Source organism: Eutrigla gurnardus, assembly GCF_963514095.1.
Source record: "Eutrigla gurnardus genome assembly, chromosome: 22".
Taxonomy (NCBI): Eukaryota; Metazoa; Chordata; class Actinopteri; order Perciformes; family Triglidae; genus Eutrigla; species Eutrigla gurnardus.
This window is the reverse complement of record NC_139933.1, coordinates 9,765,205-9,786,776: the sequence shown is the minus strand read 5'-3', so window position 1 is coordinate 9,786,776 and position 21,572 is coordinate 9,765,205. Positions and strand designations below refer to the sequence as shown.

Genomic DNA, 21,572 nt, shown 5'->3' with positions numbered 1-21,572 from the left:
CCACCCTTCTCCTGCGAGCTTCGGCGATTCATCACACTCCTGGCTAGGTGGCAGTAATGTGCCCCATTATTTGGCTTTTACTGTAATGAAAACCACTTATCATCACAGGGTGGATTCAGAGCTCTGTGGTGAATTATCACTGTAATATTTATATGGAAGCTCTTAGTTTGTCTTCATTCTGTGGTGTCTTTGGTCCTCGTTTTTGGTCTTCAGCAGCCTTTTCTGACCACGCTGCCACTTTTATTGTTATGAGACGACCATGCAGAGATCTCTTCAGCTGGAGGGAATACAATAACATGGACTAAAATAATCATAAATCCATATCCCCCACCCTGACAACAACAATGTGAATATTTATTAAAACCAAATCCATTTGCGAGCAGCAGACAGCCAGATGTTTGTTGTCTCAGTCAGCTGTTGGGCTTGTCCCCGCAGGGAGAACATGGCTTTTTAAATAAATATATGTGGTTTCACAGAAATCTGCTAAATGACTTTTAGATATAATCCCTCCTGAGTTAAAAATAACTACTATTATTTAACGGTTATATAGTCTGTTACATCACAGTACTTTGGTTAGTTAAGTCTTTTTAGACATTTAAATGTTTTTGTAGCTTCTGTTGGTCATTTTGAAATCTTTTCTCATTTCAGATGCACCTTAAACAAGATTGAAATGAATTGTTTACTGTCCTCTATGGTCCCCTCTCAGCAGCCCAGTCTTCCATCCTGCAGCTTCCCTAAAATATATAAGATTAGACCTCTTTTTTTTTTCATCCGTAGAGACTCGTTCCTGTTTTTATTACCTCTGGACTATTGCAATGTTCTGTATCTGTGTTTACTCAAACTCTTTTAAAATTGCATGATAAAAGTTTCAGCAATGTGATGAACGCACTTCTATAAAAGTTAGATTTGTGTTGATGGTATCACCGACATGAAGACGGTGTGACAGGATCTGCAGAGGACAGACACATCTGGTGTTTGTCAGTCAGGCTGGGGAACAAACCATGACTAAGGAGAAACGGGAGCAGCCTTCTTTGATTTCACAAAGTGATTCTTTCCCTCTCGGGATTCACAGGAAACTGCACAATAATCAGAAACTGCACCGCAGCAAAGAGCTTTGTGTGTTTTTCTTCTTCTATTTAAAATGTAGGCGGAGCCTCTGTCCCGACATCCATTACTCTGCTTCTGACTCAGACACTCACAACGTGATGCTTTAGCAGCTGTGTTTAGCAAAAACCTCCCCCTGACCTCTGACCTCCCTGTCAAATGTTAAGTAAAAAGATCTGTTAATGGTGGCGATGGCTCTTACATTGTGACAGGATGGCTCTTATTCAGGGGATTTTGTTTCTTCAAATTAATGAAGATAAGATATTTAGCAACATAATGAACATATGAGCATAGAACCACTGGATCCAAACAGCTAATCTGTTTAAAATACCAGAGGAAGAAGGATCCTCAGCCATCCAGCCATTTATTTTCTTATTTTGAATTTCAGTGTCTGAATTATGATCTAATGTGGGTTTGGGTTAAACATATTTTCTTTTTACTAGATCAGTATATGACCAATCAAATTAAGTAAATTATTATTTTTTTGTATATTTTGGTTAATTTGATTTTACTTACACGCTAATCCAGTTTTTTTAAAATTGCAATGTTTAAAAATGACACTAAAGTTATTTAAAATAATTCAATGCTAATAGTTCACTGTTTTTAAATTTAGAAAAAAATATTCAGTAGATATTCAAATGATTACCGCTATTGTTGTCATCCACACTGATGCTTTTGATTTTCTTTTATCTGTGGCATGACCCCTCAATTGTGTTCACATTAGTCAGGCAAGAGGCTGCAGCTGCAGATCCCGAAGGCTAGGTGGCAGTATTGTCTTCGTTGTTTCACCACTGAGCTGCATATGGACGTTAGAGCAAATATAATAGAAACTCATGGATGCAATATCAATATGAATGTTTTATGAAAAAAAAAAATCATGCACAATTTTAAGTTTCCAAAAGACAAAACACCCAAAGCAAGTGAAACACGATATATATTTACATGAAATACCACTTTCAGCATGCCTCTTAAACCACATGAGATAAAAACCTGCAGCTTGATCAATGAGATCCACAGCAAAGCAGCAGCCGCAGATAGTTATCGGACAACACTCGGCTCCACACGCCATTCATATTTGTCATTTAGACCTCAAACATGGGCTGATGACTTCATCGACGGCGCGTCAGTCTGACCACGCACAGCTCTCCACCAACCCATCTGCTTTGAAACATTCCTGCTACCTACAGCAACTCCTCTCCTCCAAACAAATCAGGGATGGTGAAGCAAAATCAGGCCAACGTCGACGTGTCACCAACAAGAAACTGACACTGTGATATTAGAGCTGGCACGTTAAACATCTGAACAACATAAAAAAAAAAAACCCTATCACCCTTAAATTCAATTTAGAAACAAATCTCTTCAGTTAACCAGAGCAACACAGCAGAGCCTGGCACATATTTGTCTATTAGTTTGCTCCATCGACACCAAACATGCAAATAACACGAACCATCAACATGGAAGAACCAACTCTTGTTTTCTGCAGGCAATCCGATGCCAATCAGTTCAACAGATGCAACATGTCTGACAGTATTAAGACCACTTGGAGGTCTTCGGAAGCATTCGGCAAAAAATATTATTGCAAGGGAAAGGTGTGTGCGATGTGCGATGGCTGGTTTTTAATGTGGATGGAAATTAACAGGCAAGGAAACCTGACATAGGAGTCAAAATGTAGAATCATTCAGATTCCTCCCTCATTATGTCTAGGCTACTTGCACGATTTCACTTTTTCCTTGTAGCTTGAGATGTGAGCACTGAGATTGACTGTTAAATCTACAAAAGGGACACGACTCCCTATGAATATGATTATGAAAATTCTTTGTGGTTTGGGACGGTTTCCCAGATTTGCATCACGTCTATTTATACCCAAGAAAGGAGTATTGATCTTTGAGTGTGACTCCCCCCCTCCACCCCTTCCTGTGTGTGTTGTTATGAATCGTGAACTCATTTATGACACAAAGTATGTAGGATATGAATCCTTCACAGTCATGCAGAACATCCCGAGAGCATGCGATGAAACGTCTCTCATCAGGTCGGCCTCTCCGGTGTCAGCGGAAGAGGATCAGTTCATTCCTGCAGCGTGGATCCCGGCAGCTCGTTGGTCAGCGTGTGCCAGCGCTCCACCTTCGTACCCTTGTTCTTCAGACAGTCTATCCAGTGCTGCAGAGTTTCTCCCTGTGAGTGACACCCTAAGGAGACGCCACCTGACCACACACACAGAAAAAAGGAAGTCAATGTGACTGAAAAGTTAACAAGTTAAATGTATCTGATGTATCTCAATGAGCAAATATAGAAATATTAATTAGATTGGCACGTTCCTTACTTGTGATGCCAAATAGGTTGTATATTGTAAGGAGATGTAACCTACAACCCATCTCATTCTTTTAAAGTAATCATGATTATTTAAAAAAAAATACTTTTTGCATCAAATTGTATACTCCCCCCCCCACACTTGGTTTTCTTTGATTGTAAGTATAATGATCCATCAGATGGTGCCGAACAGTGTTGAAAAGAGTGTCACAATGTCTGTACTTCATTAAAAAATCAACTTGACTGACAGATAATGAGCAGCTTCTTTAAAATGCTACAGTAAAATTTAGAGTTGCCGTTTTAAAAAGAAGATAATTATTATTGCATGGGATGTCTTCAGACAAGCTGACAGGGTTCAAACCAGATTAGTTTTAGAGGAAAAAGAAGTTTGAAGCGATCGATGGAGAAACAGATGTTGGTTTGTCTTTAGGAGTTGTTGAAAATAAGAAATGGAGAAAAACACTAGACTTTAAGAGATCCTAGGAGGACAAAGAAGCTATTCAAATAGAGAAATGTAAATTCAAATGTAACCACCATCTCCCACTGGTATAGAGCAAGTGTTGTAAAGCTCATTTTTAGCCCAAAATGTTACTGACACCCTTTTGGCAGCTAAACCCTGCAAATTACACAGAGTGCTGAGCTCAGCAGCATATTAAAGAGAAGGGCTTAAATATCTTTGGTAGCATCTTGCCACTGGCACGTTATTGGACTGCTAATGAAGCAGCTAATGAGAAATCTCCTACGAACCTATGAAGTCATTGGACTTCCCCAGGTCGTAGTCCCACACCGTGACCTCCAGCGTCTTGGTGGCTAACTCCGAGAAGGTGATTTCATAGAAGAACTCCTGGGGGGGAGCAAAGGTCAGAAGATCACAACCAACACACACGTTTCTCTTCCTCTGTAAACCGCTAAAATACTTCTTAATGAGGCGACAGCCAATAATGTGCAAACAGTAATTAGCTGTAATTGGCAAATGGGTGCAGAGACTTTGCATGCAGCGTTGTGTCTACGAGGACTGTAACAATATTAATGAGTGGCCTCGTTGCATTCAACCAAAATGTGCTTCCCACTCCCACAGTTACGCACATAGACAAACACGGACGTCTACCTCATTAAACTCCGGGTTGAGAGTCTTTTTTATGACCGCTGTTTTGTGCTTGGATTTCTTCTGAACGTCTGGCTTGAGGTACCTGAGACAGAGGATTGTGTGGTCATTACATTCACAGGTCATAGCACTGCTGACATGGAGACCACCATCTCTAAATATCAAGGTAAGAGGAAGTGCATGCACAGGAAACCGGACCCTCGGAGCAACAATGCAGGTAAAAGTGGTTAATCACTGTTCATGCACCACCCGGTGGGTATGATGAGTGACACACATCTAACACACCTCCACAGGTGCATGCTGGGTCTGTCTGGCTAGCATGCTAAATGCTAACATGCTCATGGTGGATCACCCAGACTTTTTGTTTTGCCTGATAGCAACTGGGCGGAGCCACAGGTCTGGAGCCAACTGTGTGATTTCTGCTTTCACTGAGGACCTTTTCAACTTCAGTGGGTGTGTGAGGACTTTCTTCTGTTTTTGCTGGTTAAACTGGTACCAGACAGGCTGAGTGGCTGTTTCACTTTACGCTTTGGAAATGAACGAGGACCTGGACTTTCGGTCACGTGAGTGCAACAACACATTTGTGCGGAGGTGTTTTCTTTTAATTAATTAATTAATAATAATACTAATATTGATATGTGGTTGTGGCTGCAGCTGTGGTGGAGATTATATTATTCACATCTCACTGTTTACTGCCTGGGTTGCTGCTGAAGTGTCAGACTGTTTCATTTGTGTGGTGATTAATGATGCAACAGCCTGAATGATTTTTATTTTTGCTCCTGCTGTTGTGGTCACGGCTCTTTTTATTTATTGAGATTTTCATTTCATTGTCTGAGTTTTGTCCTTTTCCCTGGTTAATTCTAGTGAGCTTACACCGAGGAAGGTTGTGCAGATAATTGAAAATCAGCTGTCTGAAAATGTGAGGTGGAGCGAGACTTCCTCCAATCGGAAGATCTGTGGTTCACTTCCCGGCTCATGCTGAAGTGTGCTTGGGCAAGATACTGAAACCCAAATTGCACCCGATGGGCCTTCGTCATGTGAATCAGTTCGATAAGATTAGTTCCTGATGGTGACTCACCAACCATCAGTGTATAAATGTGAGTGAATGTAGACTGAATGTGGCCTTGAGTGGTCTAGAACAGCTCTATAGAAATGCATGTCCATTGGACACGAGGGCTCTGTGATGGGACGGATTTTTGTTTTTTAAACATTAATAGCATTTTTCTTCACCCTCAGCAGTAACATTTATGATGTCAGAGTAGGCTACATTCTAACTGACCTACTTTTTGTTATCCTTTTTTTCACACAAGGCATGTTACTTGTACTTGAGTACAATGTATTTAAAGTCGCAGTAGGCTACTTATAATTGAATGAATAAAGTAGGCTGCCCTTTCCATCACCGCTTAAAGGAATTGACATTTGGGGAATATGCATATTCGCTTTCCTCGCCTTGAGTCACGTCTATGCGGTAAATAAGAGGCTACAGCCAGAAGTCTGTTAGCTTAGCTTAGCACACATATTTAAAACGGGGAAGCCGCTCGCCTGGAAAGGTCTGTATGAATTAAGCACAAAGTGTTTCATCTTCATCTGAGATATTTCTTACTTGATGTTGTTACTTTTGGACGGAGACAGTTGGACTGAATCCAGCTAAGCAGCGGTAGCTTCATGTCTGCTCTATAGACAGTGGTATGCATCTTCTCATTTAACCCCCAGCAGGCAAATGAATACCAGTAAGCACCTTTTCTCAAAAGTTCAACCTATTCCCTTCGTGGTTTAATGTATTACTTGTGAAACTAACCATGTGTGAGTACAGATTGAAAACGGCTCAGCATCCCTTCGCGATGTGTCATTAAAAATCTCAGGGTATTTTTAAGCCAGCTGGAAGGAACGCGGCAAAATCTCCTATTCACATTTGCTTTCCACCCACCACCCACAGCTCGGAGAGCGTATGTTCCCACACACTCTCAGACACAACAAAGCATCTGGGATAAAGCTCCCCGCTAAAGGGCAAAGATGCGAGCATGCATCCAAAATGAAACAAGGTGCACGCCGTGTTGCTGTGGATGTGTGATGGGGATGTATGCGTAGGCTTGATGGAGGTACAGAAGGAGGCAGAGTTTGAGGCCCACTGGGAACGGAGGAGGTACATCGGGGTGTGCTAAAGTGAGGAGAGCTATGCCGAGCCACGAACGAGCTCATAACCACAACCAGCACTCAGGAGAACAGCCGGTGAAGGAAAAGGGAGGATTTTAAAGCCCATTTGTCCAGTTTCTGTCAGGGTGCATCATTCAACCCAGGGACCTTCCTGCCCTCTCTGACACACACACATACACACACACACACACACACACACACACACACACACACACACACACACACACACACACACACACACACACACACACACACACAGAGCATTGCTTTCCTTTCATCAGTGAGTAATGAAATTCCAAAGGACCTCTATGAGACCAGCTATAGCACTCTCCTCCATGATGCAGTACGCCCACAACACTAGATCATGTCACTGCCTTTCAATCCCTTTATGAAGGCTGTCAATACACGCAGACACACACACACACACACACACACACACACACACACACACACACACACACACACACTCACAATGTTGCCATTATCTATGTGAGTGAGTGATGTATTTCACAATGGCTTCCGCTTGTGTGAAAACCGCCCTCATATATCGCCATTATCTTGTGCGGTCTTAACTGGAGCCATCTATCACTCCCCGAGTGGCGTCAAAATGTGATTCATGGGGTCAGCATAAGCCAACGGCCAGTTAAGACCAAACACAGGTGATAAGATGGAGAGGGAGATCGCCGCTGGATAGGTCAGGTGGAAATTGTCCCCGCGATCGGGGTCGTAAAATGTCAATCCATCAGTCCAAGTTGTGTATTCATCATTTAATCGCAGCATCGCTCCATTTGAGCTAATCAAATACGCCGTGGCGTTGGGTCAGCGGTTCGACGTCGTCCTTACGTTTTAACGTAGGGGTCTGAGTAGCCGTTGACGTCCATGGCTGCCAGGTGGGCGCAGCGTTTGACGCCCACACACAGCCCACCTCGAGCCCTCTCCTTGGCTTCGCCTTTCACGTCGCCGTCGCTGGTGGGCGGGAAGTACTGCAGGCAGAGGAGCAAACGGCCTCTCTCCTCCAGACTTCTCTGCTGCTCCGTCTCCCACTGAAGAGGAAAAGAGGGATAGAAAGAGAAAAATTGATTACAAAAAGATGCATGTGTGGCTGCGATGCTAACAACACTAACAGTATAAACAGGAGAAGCTTGGATAACAACGCACACAGAGGGAGCGCGGCTTCATTCCCTACTCAGGTAGATATTACGCAGCTATATATTTGCATAGCAAATAGCCATTTTCTTCTATATTAACACTCTGAATGCTGTTCATGGCTCCTTCAGACTGATCTCATGAATCGGCGTATGTATGACACGCCAACTCGTATGCCATTATGGCGTGTTATCACTACGCACAATCGCCTTTTCGCGTGTTTGTGAACGCCGACCCCTAACCCTAACCCTAACCTTAAAGTGCGTTTATATACACGCGGGTGTGATGTGTTGTTTCGCTAGAGGGCGCTGACAAACACACGGATGTGATGGGTCGTTTCGCGCAAAACGTACACATACGCGCGGATATCGCGAATTGCATACAGATAACACGCCACAGGAAGTGGCGTGTATATTTACGAAAAGTCATGATGCCACGTTGGCTCCTTTAAACATCAATTGCAAATGTTGAGACAGGACCTGCTAATGAAACAGGCAACAATGTTCATGTTGTTCTTTAAAGCTGTTGTAACCGATACGTAATTGATTAAATGTATCGATATTTCTCTCAAGAGCAAGAGGAGAGTGGATATTGGGCTTATTGACTCAAACGTGTCTTCGAATGCTAATGCTGCTCTCTTTCGAGTCGAACGTGTAAATAAGACTGCTGTTTGTAAACATGTTAATAAGGTGATAACGTCCGCGTTGTGTTTATTGATGCCAAATAAATCAATTGATGCGGTTTTAAAGTGGCAGCGAAAGCCGACCGTGGCAGAACAGTCCAGATCTTCCTGCATCGGCAGAGCAGAACTGAAAGGAGGCTTATGTAACATGTGCTGAACAGCAGCTACTATTGTTATAGGTGACAGGATGCATGATAAAACAGTAGACCAGGTCTGTGCAGGTCTAAAACACCATTTGCATAAGACTTGACCAGACTGAATCCAGCCGTTCCTGCCAAATTATTTAATTTGATCTGTTACTAACCATGCAGTACTTCCCTCAGCTTTTCTCTCACAAGCCAACACCCAAACAGCTCGGTGTCTTTCATCTTTACATCTGAGCTCTTCTCTCACGGCTCAAGAGACAAACATGACGGGAGCGAAGTCTCGGACATACTGATGCACCTGCCTTAAAGACACATTACTGCACTTTGTCGCTCCCGGCTGCTCGGGGTACTTTCCTACCGACAACATCAAGCTGTTACCAAAGCAATTGACAACAAGCGGAACAACAGAGTAGATTCAAAGTGACAGATGAAAGAAAAGCGAGGAAGCAGCAGCGGAGGGTGAAGACGATGTTCTTGCAGGACCGTGACTCACCCTCGTAGCCGACAGCACCGGCACGTATATAGGCCTATATATATTTATAGAACCAGATTTGCTGTTTTTCATCACTCCAGGTGCAACTTTTTCAACTCATTCTTTGTTTCACCACCGACAATGCAAAAAGGGCTCTATTTTATCACCTGATGTAATTTTAATGTGAAATGGGTTCCATCACTAAGTAGCTCTCCTCTCTTTTATCAGTCTCCATCTCATTAAGTCTTATCTTCAGGCGAGAGGTGGGGCGATCAATATACCACACGCTCCTCCCTCCCTTTCTCTAATTGCCTCCACAGCTTGCCCCCTCCCACTTCTTTTTACCTGATAACTTCCCTATTTGTTCCCCTCCTTGTCGGTATTTTTTCTTCAGGAAGCATCATTACTGTCACCAGCCAGCTTGCCATCTGTCCTGACTGAGTGGGAGACTTTAAACCCAACTAATGAGGATGATTTGCACCAGGTATCTGGTAATAAAACTCGCTCAGACCTTCACAGATCGATAGAGAGCGACTCATTAAGGATGGTGAAAATGAACAGGCGTCAATGTGGAGCCGGTCGCACACTGTGACAGACGACGGGGAAGGAGACACATTTGTGGGTTGGGTTTGCGAGGCAGGAGAACTCAGCAAGCTGATCACGTTAAACATCCTTGAATCGCAGAGAGGAACACAGAAGCAGCTGTTTTACTCCAGTTATCTCGATCAAGTTAAAGGACTACGCAGCTAAGTCTGGTTTGGCCCCCTTGGTTAGTTCATGTCTGCTTAGAAAAAGAGTTTCTAACAGCTCTGAGATTGGATTAAAATTAAAGGACATGCGTGTCTGCAAGTTTTCCTATTTTTTTTATATATCATGTATAATTTGTGTCAATTACCATAGTGTTTCTATGTATTTTTATTAATAAGCAATCAAAAAAAACTATCTGGGTTTTTGCTGTTATAGCCTTATTTGGTCTGGTATGACCAGTTTTTTTTTTTTTTTTAAAGGAGATTCTTCTTTATGTATTAGGTGTCTATTTATCATTATGGCTCATCTGTACTTGTGGGACTACTTTTTAGCGTATTTATTTTAAATATAAACTGTATAGTTTTAGATATTTGTTTTTTCCATTTATCATAACAGACATTTTCATTAATTTCAACATCGTAAAAAACTAAATTATCCAGTTTAACCACAGATTGATTAAACTGCACCTAACTACCCTAACAACAATAAATTAATGCAGGCTGAATGGATTATGTGACTCATGTGAGTCTGCTTATTGATTTTTTTTAGAACGTCTATTCACAACCCATGGAAATGTTTTAGAATGATTAGCTGGGTAGAGGAAACACAACTGGTGGTAAATGCTTTAACTTTAATGTCCAAGTCAGTAATGCAGCAAAACCTCAAGATAGAACATATTAAGGTTGCTAATTAATTAACTATTTGAGTCACACAACTGATCGTATGAACAAAACTCAGTGTATTCCTTTTAAGACAGGTTGAAAGACAGACGGACAGACAGACGGACGAGGAAGAGGGTCATGTTGAGAAAAATAAGGAGTGGTGTGGTCACCTCTCTCAGGTAGCAGGAGATCCCTCTCAGGGCTGTGCTCATGGCGGTCGGTGAAGGCAGCTGGAGACAAAAAGAAGAGAAAGCAATAAGGGGATATGACTGACAGAAAAGCTGTGCAAGCATATTAAAAGCATAGAAAGGGATGGACGTATCGAGTCGAGGGCGATGCCACTTTGAAAATTACAGGCCCGACACGGCGCCTGGTTTGCAGGATGACAGAAGGGCTTTGGCGTTTGATCGCAGAGTGGCCACCGGCCTCAGAGGGCCAATCTAATACCAACAGCCCTTTCAAACTCCACGAAGAACAAAAACCCCCCGCCCTCCACCACTTTTATTTTTAATCCATTCGTTTCTCATCTCTCTTACTTGCTCTATATGTCTATTGATGCACCCCCCCTCGCTCTGTCTCCTCTCCCTTTATTCTCCCGAACTCTACGCGTGACCCAGCTGACATTTAGCCCGTGTGGGAGCTGTAAGAATAGATATAATACTCTGTCATATGTTTTACTAATATTTCTGTGTGGACACTAACTGTCCATTGGATAGTCAGTTTTTTGTTTAGTCTTTATACTGCATATAATCCAGTGATCCTGCCCCCTTACAGCAGCAGATGAATACCCATGGTTTTAGGGTTGTGGAATGCCATTATGATGGAGTGTCTGCATTCTTATCTCGAGAGTCCACATATTTTTGGCCATGTAAGCATTTGTTTGACTCTTTAGCTACCAATGGTTCAGGGATTATGAGACCTGCGTGTGTGGTTATCATCGGGCAGCTAAATATTGACATTTTTAACGCCTCCCTGTAGGCACGTAAACAATTGCCTGCTTTCCCTCTTCACCTCATCTCCACCCCCTCTGTCTCTGTTCTACTTTAGTGGTGAGTCAAGCAGGATACCTTACTATATTGAATATTACTAAGCCGTTAAGTCATTTATCTTCCACATGCATACTCATTTCCATCTCCCCCCCCCCACACTTCTTCTCACAGGAGGTGGATGCTCCAGACAGATGTTAAAGTGTTTAGTCTGGTCAGGCTTCATGCGACGCAGGGCCACCCGTGACTCCCCGATGAACTCATTATGTGTCAGCTTGTCTTCGTCACACACAGACACCCTGGGAGAGAGAGACAGAAAGAGGGAGGGGATGATAGAAATGAGGAATAGACAAAAGATGGGGGGAGAGAGGCAAACACAAATAAGAGAAGCTCACAGTAAAACGGAGGTGTGTTTGAGGGAGTTAAAGAACACTGCGCATTATGACTCATTTAATTATTCCAAAAGCTGTGGCAAAATGAAAATGAGGGAATGAAACTGTTGACTTAGACCTGACCTGAATTGAAGAGAAGCCTACATTTGTATCCGGCATCTGCATATGCACGTTGCCCGGTACGAGTAATTAGCATTTTCCCTCCCGTGGGAATTCAGATTGAGTCAATCCATATTTATGGGGCCGGCAAACATTTACACCTGCCATAATGTCACCTGAAATGCATAACTGGGTAGGAGTGGCGGAGAGGAGTGAAGGAGGCGCCTGCATGCATATGTGAAATCAATAGCTGCCGAGTGGAGGGATGGAGTGATGTGGGTGAGAGGAAGAGATGCATTTATTTGAATATGTGTGTGAGAATATGGACTCATTAATGTGCATACTGTAGGCAGAAGTGGAAAATCAGTATGCTATCGGCTAAATCGCACCCAGAGTGATAGCATCTTTCTGCGCTTTATGGAAATGTGAATGAAAGACATGCAATGAGAGACGGGAAAACTAAAAATGCAATCTGTCAGAAAAGGCCCGATATCTTGTCACTTCTTTGCTCCTGGTTTTATTCAACTCCTCAGCTCAATTCATGGCCACAGGAATGAAACGCCGCAGTCACCTGCCGCCTGCATGTTCTGGTAATAAAACACGGTAATGCAGAAATGAATGAGGTGCAAGAGGCCAGTTGCCTGGGGAAACCAGATATGTGTTGGCATCCCCTGAAGCAGCTTCAGAGCCCTTCAGAATGAAATAGCGGCAAAAAAATTGGAGTGAAAATGGGGGAAAGAAAAAGGCGGGAGGAAAGGGAGAGAGAGATGGAGACAGTCTGAGCGGAGAGTTGTTGTTAGATGTGAGTAAAGGACGGCCGCGATGAAAGGGGATTAAGGATGGGAGAGTGATGAGTGAGAGAACAATAGGTCAAAAAGTCAAGTATGAAGCGCAGAGTCATTATAATGCCAAATGTATTTAAGGCGGCTGTTCACGTACATACAGATTTTACCGTCACCATGGCGGCTCATATTTACGTCATCAAAAATATTCCATTATGTCCATAAATCAAGGTGATGAATCTAATCAACATGTGTTTACAGCTGATTATCCATATCAGACATGTAACTCACGATGTTCACTGATGCTGTCTGTTGCTGGATAATTGAATGGCTTTGTAAAGTGTCACAGCGGATGTTATTAGTACAGACATCACGAATAGATTACGACACCTTATTATACGGCTCATATGGAAGCTCATTTCTGCCAGGGGAGAGAAAAACTGATTGTTAGACATGATGAGAATTAAAATACTTTGAATTAGTGAGGCAAAACATTGACATACCACTATTGGTGTGACTATTAGGGCTGGGTGTCAATACTCAATACCTTGGACAAATTAGTTCCAAATAATCTCCAGTCAAACGATGCCGATAATGGGTAGTTTTTGTGCCTAGATCTAGAAAAAATATTTCTTGGATTTGCTCGCCGTCAGTGGAGAATTAGGAGAAAAACCTCCCTTTTCTGTGATGGATGACGACCTGAACTGGAAGTGTTGAAATTCAGTAAAAAAAAATTGCAAGTCAGCGGGGGAAAACCATGCGGTTTAACCTTATAGATACACTAGAAGTGGCCTAGCTTTTGGCTATTACTCAAAATTGCAAGGATATCTACAGTAGCTGCCTATTAAATATGATAAGGATGTTAATCATTGAGGGCTGAATTAATCCTTAACAATTTGCCCTAACAGCAGTTTAATTCTTTAATCCACCTTCATGTGGATGTAGAAAACTGATAAGACTTTGTAGACTATTTCAAGCAACAGTGCACACGTCAAGATGTTTACATGTTTCAGTGGGTTAAACGTCCTGTGTGCTGATATTTAAACGCCTCCGCTGAATTAACTCAGTGTCATAGGCCGGTGGTTGGGCCAGTTTCTCTAATTTCCCCCGAGAAATCAGCCGTCGATCCTATTTAAATCCCACTCCCACATGCAGCCGTGGCAAAGTTTTAGTCACAGGCAGAGACAATTCGCAGCTTTTGTCACCTCTGGAGGGGGTCAATGAAATTAAAACGCCCCGTGGTGCTCCGTCTGACCTCAAACTGTCACAGCAACTTGGAGAGGGAGAGAAAGGCAGGGAGACAGATGGAAAGGGAGACAAAGAGAGAGTAATGGTTTAGAAGGAGCGAGGGGTGATGTTTTCTGATCCTGGTGGACAAGGAGAGATGTGAGGATAGGAGTAACGAAGAGGGGGATCAAAGGATCAGTGGGGATAGAAGGGCAGGAGGGAGAAAAAGGCCTAAAAACCAAAAGGCTATGTGATCGAAGGTAGATGATAAGAAATCTTTTGTAAGCAGGAGTCGGCTTCCTGATGGGAAGGACAGAGCCAAGACGCAGGAAGTGAAGGGGACAGAAATAGCCAGACATGAAGCCAAACATTTACCGGAGTGTTTTGCGGTACATGTCTTCCTCGGTGATTCCACAGTAGGTGAGCGTCTCGTTCCACACGGGGTTCAGCGTGTTGCGAACAGTCTTGGTTTTCAGTTTATTGGCCTGTGAATCACAGCAGAGAGGTGAGGAAAGGAAGTACTTGGTGTCTACAAGGTAATTTTCTTTTAGAACATATCTCTATAGGTCACTTTTTCAATTGTAAAAACAATGCAGCGGGTACAAAAAGGACGCCATGATAATAAAAAGCAGACCTTGCAGGCTCCCGGTAGCAGGTGCAGCTTGACATAAGGATCAGCCAAACCGTTGAAATCCATTGGTTTCAGACCCTAATAGAGGCCGAGGGAGATATAAGGGAGGCATATAAAATAATTGGTCGAGAACATTGTGCAAACTGCCAGCACCAGTAATGAATTGTTAAACGATTAGCAGCTGAGAGGTGAGAAGTTCATTTAGAAACTGAATGCCAAGCAGCAGCAATAGCGGTGGGAGATTTTTAATTTGACAGGTAGGTTCAGTTGACCAGTGAACCACATAGAAATATAGCCAAGTGAACCATCAATAAAAATTAAGGCTGGAAAACTGAAATCCTCTGCTAAACACTAATTAGAAGATAAAGCTGTTGAATATCAGAATATCGCTCCCTGATTATTGTGAAAATAATTAACGTCAATATTTATTTCTGTATTAGAAAAAAGTAAATAATGTTCTGAGGTCAAATTAATCTTTTGTTGCATCATTGTTTGTCTCTTTTTTGGGGCAAAATGATTGCACTCAATTATAGGAAGGTGGAGAGAGAGTCAATAACCTTTGTAAAATGATTGAAGCGGTGCTGGATTATTTACATGATATAACTGTACGTGTATGATCAGCATGATATCAGTATTTCATTTTTTTAACTTCAGGACACCCCTATTAGAAGAGGTAATACATGAACCTGGAATGTAACTTCAGAGCTTTAAGGTCTCTCTCCGACATTTGTGAAACAAAAAGCTGCATTTAACTGTAGAATTGCAGATTGAGTATCTAGCAAGACAGGCATTTATTTTGAATTGGTCAGTTATAAAACTTTTTATCAGCCATTTAATGGACTTGTAAGTTAAAAAGAAACCAGAGGCATTAAGTCTGTATGGTACAACAGCATATTAGGGCCACTGTAGGAAAAACAAAAAAGTAGCTTTTTTAAGATGCTAACAACCGGAATTCATGCTAGCTAAAATCCCATGCTTTCACTTGTTGTCACAACAGCAAACATCCGGCGTTAGCGGATCCAAGCAACTTGTTTATATTGGCTATATATACACGTGAACAAAAGGAAACGGACGCAAGAGAGGTGGGCAAGATTCTTTATTGTATACAAAAGTTGCAAATTTGCTACTTTAAAACTAGCAAATTTGCCAGTTTTTCTCTGAATATTGCCCACCTCTCTCAGCTCCGTTTTTTTGCATGGTAACATTTGGTAACTTAACATTTTTTCATTACATGTAATCCATCAGTCAATCGATTGGTTGAAAAACAAGTAGAATTTCAGTTGGTAATTTTCTTTGAACACACAAGTGAGGGTAAATTGAATGTTTTACTTTCTATTGCAACAAGACAAACGAGCAGTGCTTGTGGCGGTGCAGTTTTCAGAGGAGACGTATTATTTACCTTTGCTCTCAGGACTGTGCAGTGTAAGGAGCTGGTGGCTCTCTCATACAGTAGGTCAAACTCTAACGTCCCCAACGCGGCTGGAAGGCAGTTGATTAAAAAAAAAGTGTCAGTTCATTTGGTAATTGCTTCTCAGCGGATGACTTTATTATGTTTCACAGAGAATGGTGGCAGTGAAGACATGTAGACACTCAGAATATCCCATTTAAACATTTAAGAAAATGACCCGAGGCCCGAGATTTACAGGGTTCTCCTTATTAAACAAATACCATAGAACACATTCAAAATGAGCTGGACAAGTTTTTGATCCAACTCATGAAGTAAATATGTGCTAGCTGCAGTCGACAAAGTCCACCGTCACGTCTGCTTTTTTATTTACTTCTGTGAAATTGAATAAAAAACGACTTAGAATTTAGATGTTAAATGTGCCACCGTCATCCAGTAGACAGCATATGTGCTGTGTGAGAAGAGAAAGCATGACAGGCGTAGCAACAGCACTTTAGCAAAGGGTCAATTTAGATTTATTTGAATCAATCGGGGCCTTTTGACCCAAATCCACCTCTGAGTTGAGTTAATTTCTATTCTTGGGCTCGAGTGGCTTTAGTGAAACCAGGTTGTTACTTCCAGGTGACTCACTGTTATCATCGCTGTCACAGCTGTCTATCTCGATGGAGGTGTCCATGCTGCTCATGGCTGACAGTGAGCCCCCTCCGCCCGCCGCCCCCGGTAACAGCGGTGACAGTAGGCTGCTGCTCCCTCCTCCTCCACCGGCGGCGCCGTGGCCGACTGTGGCGGGAGGCGCCATGTGATTGGGCGAGAGCGGCTCAGAGAAGGAGGATGTGGGCGACAGGCGAGGGAAGTAGGCGGAGATCTGGCGGATGGGGCGGATGGGGCCGGGGCATACGTCGATGGCCATGTGCTCCTGGATGGAGATGCCTAAACGTTTTCCTTTTCGCACCGTCATAGGGCTACAGGGAAAGAGACGGAGATGGACGGAGGGACAGTTAAATCAAACTTTTCACCAATACAATCATTCAAATTTGCATCCAACAAAAGCAAGAGACGAAACACTGATCCACTCTTGCTATTCCGAGTGAAACACGGTAGCTCAGCAAGATGGTTGGCGATAAATAAGATCCTGTCTGGCCATCGCTGAGATATCATCCCATCGCATCCCTAACAGGAGTTTCTCATTTGCCGTTTAGTCAAGAAGAAGAATTTGTGATGGGAAGCGTTTATCTCAAAGTGCTCTTGCACCGAAACCTCCTTCAACATAATTATAACTCATAGGATGTCAAAATACTGCAGAGGATGCAGACACATTTGCATCTCAATTGAATCCATCTGAATAATCTCCAGCCTATCAGGGAGGACAATGGATCACAGACAATTAGGGTCTCCCCCGATTCCTCATCATCCTCAGTGAAATGGCAGCGCGTGTGCGCGTGCGAGCCGCCGAGGCACACGTGTTATCGAAAGTGCTTAACAATCCTCCGCAGACTGGCAGGTAATTACGGGAGGAAGTCTTTACAGGCTGGAACACTTTGCAGTACTTGGAGGGGGAGAGCCCTGGCGATTTATAGAAAGTTGTGGCAGCGAGGCGTGGAGTTGACCACAAGGCTGATGTGTCTTCCCGAAATAAAAAGAGGGGGTTGCATTAGAAATAACTCCCAGCTTTTGTTTTCTAAAGCCAGCAGACCTTGAGGGGGCGTTCTGTCCTCAACACTGAGCAAACCCCCGCTGGACTACCTTCTGCTCTCCCGATTTTACTTTCACATTCGTCAGATTGCTGTACTGATGTTATAATGGGTATGTTGAAGTTGTTGTGGTTTGCACATCACAAGACATTTCACTAGGAGGAACCCCTGACAAGTCTGTCAGGTCTCCAAACTATGTTTAGTCAGCAAAACGTCAGAAGTGATACGGGAAAAGACGACGGACCACGTGCAAGGCAGTAGCTCTTTCCTTCAATAATGGAAAGCTGGAAGCCAGAGATCCAAGTTGTTCGTGCGATCTGCATCGAAAAAAATCAATGAAGAAAAAGAAAAGATAAGAAAGGAGCAGAGAATCTATTGTATTTTAGAAAGAGAGGGTTGATAAATAATTTTCCACTGAAAGCAGGTAGCTGCCTGCGCGTGTTGTGGCTCCAGAAGGACGTTTCCGTGCTTTGTTTTTGTTCCAAATAATTGGAAAGCTTGTGTGTATGCAAATTTGTTCTGATATAAACTATATTCTCCATCTCCGAAAACTCGGGGCTTAAATCAGGTAGTATATTTTTCTCAGGAGAAAAAAATGAATTAGAGCAGAGGACTTGGTTAGGATTTCCCTGCAGAGAGTTAGTTGAGAAGATTTAAATGGCTCTACTGTCTGACAGACGTGTAATTAACCTCCATGTTAATGAGTGTAATTTTCAAGCGTCTTTATGCTAAGCTAAGCTAACCAACGGCTGGCTGTAGCTTCATATTTTCTGCACAGACATGAGAGCGGTGTCGAGCTTCAATGTTATTAATGTCAGTTTCTTGTTCATCTGCTCCTTGGATTACTTTATCAGGGTCTTCAGAACTATAATTATTCCTTATTTCTGCTTGTGGGATCAAAACCAGTCAACTGATTCATTTCAGACGCTTCAGTCGCCAAGATAAAGTCGGTATGACCAGTGGCTCTCAAATTGTTGCTTCTGACTGTTGACCTTCAGGAGAATTACAGGCAGCGAGGGTCATTTGTCATGTATGGTCCGGCCTCTCTGCTGTGAGCAACAGTGGGTGATCTATACGCAGCTCATCCAGCTTTTTTCTGGCCGGAGATGAAACAAACTTCAGAAGCACTCTGCAGCCGGTGGGCCAGCAGGCAAACATCCTCCATTCAATCCACCGAGAGGACTTTGACAGACCGCTGGCTCTGGAGGGCATCGTGATGGACGTCTGGCTTTTAAATAAAAAAATTGCTGCCATTTTGGTGCGACTAATGACCACAACAGGCAAATTGTTGATTTCTAAAGCGCCCAACAACCCGGTCAGAGTTCATCGAAGCTCAATTAAAAGGCGCAGCGATGACGTCGTCCCTGGATTCTTCTAGCAGTTTTTTGCTTTTTTTCAAATCTTGAGACAAACCAGTGACAGTAAATCATTTCAGTCTGACACAACAATAACACAACGGGATAATGACCTTAAATTAAGTGGAAGATCTTTCGCCATTAAGAGGAAGGAGAAGGTGAAAACAAGTTAATGAAAGTCCCTGTGAGCATCGTGATTATGTCAAGATTGATTGAAGATTAATTAACTTGGATCAGGAGATAATGATTGTTTTTTTTATGAATAATATAATGTAGCTTTCATCCCTCAAACCACACACACACACACACACACACACACACACACACACACACACACACACACACACACACACACACACACACACTCACAAAGGCATGCCATCAAACATACGCAGATAGACTTCCGTCAGATCATTAATTCATCTCTCTCTCTCTCTATACACACACACACACACACACACACACACACACACACACACACACACACACACACTCACACACACAGAAGCACACACACACACACACACACACACACACACACACACAGAAGCACACACACACACACACACACACACACACACACACAGAAGCACACACACCATGCAGCTGTTGCAGGCTTGTGTCTGTTGATATAATGTGCGCAGTGAGTAGCCTCCCAGTGCTGGCAGATGTGGCCGAAAGCTGCAGCTGCCCGGCCACCAGCACCACCACCAGCACCATCAGCACCATCAGCACCACCATCAGCACCACCAGCACCACCAGCACCACCAGCAGTACGTGTGGAGCCGGGAGGCCTGGTGGCTCGCAGCTCGTGGGGGAAGCGGAAGCTCACGGGGAGCTCATGATTGATCACTCTCATGCTCCCAGCTGGAATCTCTCTCTCTTCTTCTCTTTTCATCAGCATCTTGTTGCCACCGCGAAACTCACAGGTTGTTTTTATGTGTCGAAGCCCCCGTTCACATGCGCTACTCTCATCCCCCGAGCACACACTGGTTCAACTTTACATAATTCCTATAAGCTACAATATAATAATGGCTCAACTTGTCAGTTACATACAGTGTGGCCCCCGTGGCTGTTGTAGTTACGCAACCGCATACAGTACAGCATCTCGTGCATGGCTCATTTGTACATGTATTCGTGATGTTGCAGGTTTCCAGCTTCGAGAAAGGGAGGAATGAAGCATTAAGCCGGCAGTCAGGAATATCTTTGTGCAACATGCGACCTCCCCCCCCCCCCTCCTCTTTTAGCTCCTTCACTTTAAATTAGAGTCATATCACAGGCATGGACGCTCCCTCCTTCAACCCTGCATACTCTGCCGTCTCATCTCCACCTTTAACGATCCACCTCTTCTCTTCTTCTCCCCTGTTTATCGCCGTCGTTGTCTCGTGTCAGACTTTCTCAGACACCATTATTCCACCTGTAGGTATGTGAGGATTCCCCCCCCTTTCTACCTCGGCTGGTTTTCTTCTTCTCTTGTGTCCTACATACAATGGACCCCTGCGGCGGGCTCCGTTCACCTTTAAATAACAAGCTGCCGGCTGACAGGCAGATGGTATAGCACACTGTACTATACACTGTAGCTACTCATTAGAGCTCGACAGTCGGCGCACGCCGATGATGGCTAACCACAGTGACAGCGAGCACTTGTCAATTAGAGCCAAGTTATTTTAGGGACCTTCAGGGATGAGTAAACTTCAATGCGTGCGAGTGACACCGTGTGTGTGTGTGTGTGTGTGTGTGTGTGTGTGTGTGTGTCTGTGTGTGTGCGTGTGTGTGTGTGTGTGTGTGTGTGTCGTGTGGCAGGTGTGAGAGAAAAGCGAAGGTAACAGGTAGATTGACTGAAAAACAGATGTCACGTGTTGCACCTGTCTGCTGTGTGAGAACGACGCTGAATAAATGTGTCCGTCTGGGCTTTGCTGCATTTGCTTCAATCTTGTCATGCAGAGTTAACAACCAAACACAAAGACACATCAAACAGACGAGTAAAGGAACGAGATGATAGCGATAGAGGGTGTGAGGGGGAAGGATGGACATATTTTTTTCTCTCTTAAACACAAGGTATGAAACATAAATGTGTTTTTCATACAGAGGAATAAAAGGGGGGGACACACACAAAAATGTTTGCAACCTTGGCAGCAGATTCAACCTGTCTGCATTTCAGAATATGAAAAATAATGAAAACATTGACTTACCTCAGTGATAGTGCAAGTGTGAAACTCCTCATAAAAAAAGCGGGGATTCCAGCGCGGAGAGGAGAGGGAGACTAACTAACAGGTGGCGAAGAGAGGAGCAGAAACTAGAGAGGGAAGGAGGAGGAGGGGGGAGACAAAGAGAGAGAGAGAGGGAGGGAGAGAGAGAGAGAGGGGGGGGGAGGGAGAGATGGAGCTCTATGTGTATCATTAGAAATGAAATGCACGGATAGTTCAAGTTGATATAAAATGAGGAGCAGAGGAGGAAGCTGGAGGAGGAAGCTGGAGGA

General features: G+C 43.4%; 1 protein-coding gene across 1 annotated transcript; it reads right to left on the bottom strand.

The window, feature by feature from the left end:
• Positions 1 to 1,888: 1,888 nt before the first annotated feature.
• On the bottom strand, positions 1,889 to 21,442 carry LOC311032671 (double C2-like domain-containing protein alpha). Its single transcript, XM_084039608.1, has 11 exons — positions 21,286 to 21,442; positions 16,678 to 17,009; positions 16,042 to 16,121; positions 14,646 to 14,720; positions 14,387 to 14,496; positions 11,684 to 11,810; positions 10,696 to 10,755; positions 7,514 to 7,713; positions 4,520 to 4,601; positions 4,159 to 4,255; positions 1,889 to 3,305 (listed from the first exon to the last, which is right to left on the bottom strand). The coding sequence occupies exons 1-11, from the start codon at positions 21,315 to 21,317 to the stop codon at positions 3,169 to 3,171; spliced, it is 1,332 nt and encodes a 443-aa protein (XP_083895734.1). The 5' UTR covers positions 21,318 to 21,442; the 3' UTR covers positions 1,889 to 3,168.
• Between the last annotated feature and the right edge of the window lie 130 nt (positions 21,443 to 21,572).

What these genes read in the sequence shown, in the direction of transcription:
- LOC311032671 (XM_084039608.1), bottom strand. Translation starts at nt 21,317, where the DNA reads ATGAGGAGTTTCACACTTGCACTATCACTGAG. An exon ending in TGCTACCGGGAGCCTGCAAG is followed by an intron (nt 14,497 to 14,645) that starts GTCTGCTTTTTA and finishes TGTGATTCACAG; the next exon opens with GCCAATAAACTGAAAACCAA. An exon ending in GAAGTCCAATGACTTCATAG is followed by an intron (nt 3,306 to 4,158) that starts GTTCGTAGGAGA and finishes GTGTGTGGTCAG; the next exon opens with GTGGCGTCTCCTTAGGGTGT.